This window comes from Emys orbicularis, chromosome 12 (assembly GCF_028017835.1).
Source record: "Emys orbicularis isolate rEmyOrb1 chromosome 12, rEmyOrb1.hap1, whole genome shotgun sequence".
Lineage (NCBI taxonomy): Eukaryota > Metazoa > Chordata > Testudines > Emydidae > Emys > Emys orbicularis.
The window spans coordinates 36074627-36082186 of record NC_088694.1 but is presented as its reverse complement, the minus strand read 5'-3'; the positions used below and the strand labels follow the sequence as shown (position 1 = coordinate 36082186).

General features: G+C 44.1%; 1 protein-coding gene across 1 annotated transcript; it reads right to left on the bottom strand.

Annotated features, from left to right (window-relative positions):
* Window positions 1-513: 513 nt before the first annotated feature.
* LOC135887027 (olfactory receptor 12D1-like) lies at window positions 514-1455 on the bottom strand. The gene has a single exon (XM_065414807.1). The coding sequence runs from the start codon at window positions 1453-1455 to the stop codon at window positions 514-516; it is 942 nt and encodes a 313-aa protein (XP_065270879.1).
* Window positions 1456-7560: the final 6105 nt, after the last annotated feature.

Below are 7560 nucleotides of genomic sequence, written 5' to 3'. Positions count from 1 at the left end.
AAATCCTGATGTGTTAATTTCTGTAAATACACAAATAAGGAACCCAAATAATCTTAATTCTGCTCATTCACAGAAATTGCCAACTTCCTATATAGTCAAAACTCATTGATATATCGTTCATAGGCTATATTTCAATGATTTTATTTATTTATATGATTAACAGTCATTCCCTCTTCTCCCCCATTGTGCTTCTAACTGAAAGTTACTCCATCACAGAAACTAAGATGGAGTTAACGTCCAGGATATATGTCAGTAATGTGGAGTAGAATACAATACAAGAATGCTTTAATTTTCCCAAAATACATAAAGGATATTCACCATTAAAGTTAAACAGAATCAAAATACATTATAAGAAATGACATTAGGGTACCCAAACAACCTTAATTCTGCCCCGTAGACACACCAGAAAGGAGAAAAAAACGAAAAAAAATGCAGCATGGCTTTAAAAATCTGAGGGTCAACAAAGACTAAAATGTTTTGATTGTAAATGAAGGGAGTTTCCCTTCATTTACTTCATATCCTTTCAGGGAAAAGTTTTCTGTTCAGGAATTTCTTCAGAGTGGATTTCACCTCCTTATTTTTCAGGGTGTAGATCAGGGGGTTCAGAACTGGGGTGACGATGCAGTACATGAGGGTGGGTATCATGTCTCTTTCAGAGGGGAAACCCGGTGAGGAAATCATGTAATTGCTAATGGATGGAATATAGAAAAGAAACACCACGGTGAGGTGGGATGCGCAAGTGGAGAAGGCTTTTCTCCTACTTTCCTGTGAGTGGACCTTCAGGAGGAGGAAGGAGATGATGTAGATGTAGGAGAAGAGCGTGAGGACAAAGGAACTCAGACCAAGGACCCCTGCATCGATGTTGAGTAGGGTCAGGTTGAGGTGGGTGCTGCCGCAGGCAAGGCTCAGCAGGGGCTTGATGTCACAGAAGAAGTGGGGGATGAGGTTGGGGCCACAGAAATGCAGGCAGGAGGTCATCACTGTGGATATCAGCGCATGCAGGAAGCCGGAGGACCAGGTGGCCGCTGCCAGGAACAGACAGGCCCGTGGGCTCATGACCAGCCTGTAGCGCAGCGGGTTGCAGATGGCCACGTAGCGGTCATAGGCCATGACAGCCAGAAGCATGGCCTCACTGCTGCCAAGGAGGTGGAAAAAGTGGAGCTGGGCCAGGCAGCCGGCAAAGGAAATGGTCTGGTTCTCAGACAGGAAACCAGACAGCATCTTGGGCACAGCAACTGTGGAAAAGCAGATGTCCAGGCTGGAGAGGTTGCCCAGAAAGAAGTACATGGGGGTGTGGAGCCGGGGCTCGGCCACTACCATGACTATGATGGCCCCGTTACCTAACACATTGGCCATGTAGAGCAGGAGGAAGGAAGGGAAGAGGAAGTGCTTCAGCCCCTGGAGATTGGTCAGGCCTAAGAGGACGAAATCGCTCACCTCTGTCTGGTTCTGCATCGCTGAGGAGAGGAGGGAGACGTGCTAGATGCAACAATCCTTGCAGTTTGTATTTCTATGAACACCTTCCACCCAAGTGTCTCAGATTACCTACAAGTCATTAATTAAACCTTGACAGTGAAATGAGTCAACAAATGAAATTAATAGGCAGCAGGTTTAAAACAAACAAAAGTCAGTATTTCTTCACACAACGCAGTCAGTCTGTGGAACCCTTTGCCAGAGGATGTTGTGAAGGCCAAGAATAAAAAAGGGTTCATGGAGGATAGGTCCATCAATGGCTGAGTCAGGGTGGGCAGGGACTATGTCACTAGCCTCTGTTTACCAGAAGCATGGGAATGGATGGATCACTTGATGATTACCTTTTTTGTTCATTCCCTCTGAAGCACCTGACATTGGCCACTGTCAGCAGAAAGGATACTGGTCTGACTCAGTATGGCATTCAAAAGTTTTTATGTTCCCAGTGCTGCTGAGGGTTAGCCTCCTCATTTTACAGTTGTGGAAATGGAGGTAGAGGGGAGTAATGTGTTATCTATATATCTATAGCTAGAAAGTTTTATTCGCTTTTAAAGTTAAGAACTTTAAAGCAAGGAAATGCCAGATCATGTATAGTTGCCCAGGCCACCATAATTTTGCCCCTTGTGTATCTCTCCTGTGCACTGAGCAAAGCAAGGATTTGGGGAAGAAAACAATTTGGCCACATCTGCATCTGGAGCTGGGGGCCCTATTCCCAGCTTGTGTTGATGGACCCGTGCTAGCTCTGCTTCAGCTAGTGTGCTAAAAATAGTAGTGTAGCCCAGGCACTGGGAAGCAGTGGCATAGTGGACCTATGGGACATAATGGACCGCAAGCTAAATATGAGTCAACAGTGTAAAACTGTGGTAAAAAAAGGGAACATCATTCAGGGATGTATGAGCCGTAGTGTTGTGAGCAAGACACGAGAAGTAATTCTTCCCCTCTACTCCGCGCTGATATGGCCTCAACTGAAGTATTGTGTCCAGTTCTGCGTGCTGCATTTCAGGAAATATGTGCATAAATTGGAGAAAGTCCAGAGAAGAGCAACAAAAATGATTAAAGGTCTAGAAAACATGACCTGTGAGGGAAGATTGAAAAAAAAATGGGTTTGTTTAGTCTGGAAAAGAGAAGACAGAGAGGGGACATGATAACAGTTTTCAAGTACATACAAGGTTGTTACAAGGAGAAGGAAGAAAAATTTTTCTTCTTAACCGCTGAGGACAGGACAAGAAGCAATGGGCTTACATAACAGCAAGGGATGTTTAGGTTGGACATTAGAAAAAACTTCCTAACTGTCAGGGTGGTTAAGCACTGGAATAAGTTACCTGGGGAGGTTGTGGAATCTCTATCATTGGAGATTTTTAAGAGCAGCTTAGACAAACACCTGTCAGGGATGGTCTAGATAGTACATAGTCCTGACATGAGTGCAGGGGACTGGATTAGATGACCTCTCAAGGTCCTTTCCAGTCCTATGATTGTAACATAAGCTAGCCACCCCAAGTATCACCCATGGGGTCTGGGTATGTTTCTACTCATGGCAGCTGGCTCATGCTGCTTCTTGCCACAGCCATGCTTCCACAGCTGCACTACTATTTTAGCATGCTACTTCAAGCAGCGCAAGTATGAGTATGTCTGCACTAGCTGGGAATCAGACCCCTTACTCCAAGTGTAGACATAGGCTATGTGATCATCCAATTAAAGTCTCTGTCATAATGCATACACACCAAAAGGGCCAGAATTCACATTCCACAGGCAACTGGTGTTTTCTCACTCCTGAGTTAGTGTTTCACTTTGCAACTTAAATAATGTCCATTCACACAAGTGTTGTTTTTTTTTGCATTACTTCTGTTATGTTTAGCTATAATAAACTCCCATCATACATCATCAGAATGGACTTAACTCTGAGCACTGCTGAACAAGCTCCTACGACTTAAGCAATGGGACTAATTATATTAGCTGGTGGCAGGAGAAGGGATTTATCCAAGAGGCCAGGATCATAGGTAGCAGAGTCCAGATGCTGGTTCTGGGACATGGCCAGGCAGAGCCCAGCATAGACTCACAGATTTTGGATCTGTCTGCACTACAATTAAAAAGTAGTTGCCAGCCTGTGCTAGCTGACTTGGGCTTGCGGGGCTTGGGTTTAGGTGCTGATTTATTGCAATGTAGCTGTCCGGCCTTGGGCTGGAGCTTGGGCTCTAGGACCCTTTGAGTTTAAAACTGCAAGCGACCCCTGCCCCATGCTGCAGAGGAAGGTGAAAAACTCCCAGGGTCTCTGCCAATCTGACGTATAGGAAAATTCATTCCCAACCCTAAACATGGTGACCAGTCTCTCTTTCTTTCCACCCCTCCACCCCCCACCGCTCCAGCAACTCCCAAGTATTCCAGTACCTCATGTGTTGCTTCTGCTGCTACCAAGAGTCAGTAGTCAGCTCATATCCTCTGTAAACCAATCAATTGAAAACAGAATGAAAAAGATTAAATTGAGAGATTGAGAGAGGAGTGATAAAATGAAAAATATGAACAGAAAGAAAGAAAGAATAATTTCCTAATCTTGGAGCACTCTGGGGTTTTGCAACTCTAGATAAAAAAGTGTGAATCATTATAAGCTATTCAGTTCCATATCATACCTGGATAAACTGATTTCCTCTTGAATTTGAAATATAACAATGACATGGGATAAAGTCCGCTGCTGGGGAAATTTCAGAGAGGATTGAACACTGGATGCTCAGCAAACCTTGAATAGTGTGCAAATGAGCCACCTTTTTATCATAGTCACACGAAACAACCAAACTGTCAGCAGGGAAATTTCCTTCCATCTGGGACATAATTCTTGTACCATCTGAGAATTTGAAGTTAGAAAATAAACAAGACCAATGCTTGCTGGAAAAATGGAAATCGACAATATTGTAAGGACTAGAGTTTGTTGAAAAGTATAAAGAAGAGCAACTGATTTGCAGATGTTCTCACTAGCAGAACCGCTCAATTTCAGTGAGCAATATTTGTGTAGTGAAATAGTTCCTTGTGAGAGGATGCGAAGCACCAAACACTAGTATGGTATGTAGAGGCTGTAGAAGCAAAGCATGTGAGCTGAGAACATCGAAGTTGTTGGAGGGATATTTGTGATGTTGCACCTCATAAGGCTTTATGGAAATATGCTTAAGAATGTATATATGACTGTCATAACTATAAACGGAACGGTAACAGCTCTCCTGTGTACAGTCGTATAAAATCCCTCCTGGCCAGAGACTCCAAAATCCTTTTACCTGTAAAGGGTTAAGAAGCTCAGATAACCTGGCTGACACTTGACCAAAAGGACCAATAAGGGGACAAGATACTTTCAAATCTTGGTGGGGGGAAGGCTTTTGTTTGTGCTCTTTGTTTTGGGGGGTTGTTCGCTCTTGGGAGTAACAGGGACCAGACATCAATCCATGCTCTCCAAATCTTTCTGAACAAGTCTCTCATATTTCAAACTTGTAAGTAAACAGCCAGGCAAGGCATGTTAGTTTATCTTTGTTTTCTCAATTTGTAAATGTACGTTTTGCTACAGTGTTTATCTCTGTTTGCTGTACTTTGAACCTAAGGCTAGAGGGGGGTCCTCTGAGCTCTTTAAGTTTGATTACCCTGTAAAGTTATTTTCCATCCTGATTTTACAGAGATGATTTTTACCTTTATCTTTAATTAAAAGCCTTCTTTTTAAGAACCTGTCAAGGCTGCTTCCCCACTCTGAACTTTAGGGTACAAATGTGGGGGCCTGCATGAAAACTTCTAAGCTTAACTACCAGCTTAGATCTGGTCCACTGCCACCATTCCCAAAGCTAATTCCCTTCCCTGGGAAGCCTTGAGAAACTTTTCACCAATTCCCTGGTGAATACAGATCCAAACCCCTTGGATCTTAAAACAAGGAGAAATTAAACATCCCCCCTCCTTCCTCCCACCAACTCCTGGTGGATCAAGATCCAACCCCCTTGGATCTAAAAACAAGGAAAAATCAATCAGGTTCTTAAAAAGAAGGCTTTTAATTAAAGAAAAAGGTAAAAATTATCTCTGTAAAATCAGGATGGAAAATAACTTTACAGGTAATCAAACTTAAAGAGCTCAGAGGACCCCCCTCTAGCCTTAGGTTCAAAGTACAGCAAACAGAGATAAACACTCTAGTAAAAGGTACATTTACAAGTTGAGAAAACAAAGCTAAACTAACACGCCTTGCCTGGCTGTTTACTTACAAGTTTGAAATATGAGAGACTTATTCAGAAAGATTTGGAGAACCTGGATTGATGGAGTCTCTGGCCAGGAGGGATTTTATAGTACTGTACACAGGAGAGCTGTTACCCTTCCCTTTATAGTTATGACACGCCCCCCAAACCACAGATAGTGTTGGACAGCCGGTTCCACACTGGCTGTGATTTCTTCCTGGAGCTCTAGGAGAAAACAGAGTTAATAAGACACATACACCTTTAGACGTACTACTGATTATATAAAAACTAACAATATGTTTTACATTCCAAGAACAATTTTTAACCAGTTGACTCTGGGAAACTTTCCTGGGAGAGTGCATCAGCCATTTTGTTAGAAGCTCCTGAAATGTGTTGTATTTCAAAACCAAAATCTTGGAGAGCTAACCTCCACCAAAGACGTTTTTTGTTATTCCCCTTGGCGGTATGAAGCCACTGTAGCGCAGCATGGTCTGTTTGTAGTTGGAAACGCCATCCCCAAACACATGGTCGTAGCTTTTCCAGCGCGTACACAATGGCGTAGCATTCCTTTTTGCTGATTGACCAGTGGCTTTCCCTCTCAGACAGCTTCTTGCTGAGAAACACGACAGGATGGAATTCTTGATCGGGTCCTTCCTGCATTAAAACTGCTCCCACGCCCCGCTCGGATGCATCTGTGGTTACTAGGAATGGTTTGTCAAAGTCTGGGGCCCTTAGCACAGGGTCAGACATGAGCGTTGCCTTAAGCTGGTTAAAGGCCTTTTGACAATCGTCAGTTCACTGAACTGCATATGGCTGTTTTTTTCTGGTTAGGTCTGTCAGTGGGGCGGCGATTTGGCTGTATTGTGGTACAAATCGCCTATAATATCCGGCCAAGCCTAAGAAGATTGGACCTGTTTTTTTGACTTTGGAACTGGCCACTTTTGGATAGCATCCACTTTGGCCTGTAGGGGATTTCTAGTTCCTTGACCAACCTGGTGCCCCAGGTAAGTCACTCTGTTTTGGCATATTTGACACTTTTTAGCCTTAACAGTTAGTTCTGCCTGCCGGATGCGCTCGAAGACTTTTTCCAGGTGCTCCAGGTGTTTTGTCCATGAATCAGAAAAACTGGCCACATCCTTGAGGTAGGCAACTGCAGATTCTCCCAATCCCGCTAGGAGACCATCTACAAGTTTTTGGAAGGTGGCGGGTGCATTTCGCAACCCGAAAGGGAGTACATTGAATTCATACACCCCTGCCTGGGTGACGAAGGCTGACCTTTCCTTAGCGGGTTCATCTAGTGGTACTTGCCAGTACCCTTTGGTTAAGTCTAAAGTAGAGATGAGTTGGGCCTGTCCCAATTTCTCCAATAGCTCATCTGTGCCTGGCATTGGATAGTTGTCAGGACGAGTTACAGCATTTAGCTTACGGTAGTCCACGCAAAAGCGTATTTCCCCATCTGGTTTGGGAACTAGAACCACTGGAGATGGACATGCACTGTTAGAGGGGCGGATTATACCCATCTGTAGCATGTTATGGATTTCCCTTTGTATAGAAGTTTGGGCATGAGGTGACTCCCAGTAGGGTGGGGTTCTAATTGGGTGAGCATTACCTGTGTCAATGGAGTGGTATGCCCGTTCCGTCCGTCCTGGAGTGGCTGAGAAAATTGGTGCAAAGCTTGTGCACAGCTCCTTGATCTGCTGTTGCTGCAGACGTCCAAGGGTCGCGGATAGGTTCACCTCTTCCAGGCCACCATCCCTTTTTCCTTCGTAGTAGACACCTTCAGGCCACTCCACGTCATCTGTTTCCTGGGCTGTAAACTGGCAAACGTTTAATTCTTTGGAATAAAAGGGCTTAAGAGAATTAACATGGTATACCTTAGGCTTTATGTTGGAGGTGGGGG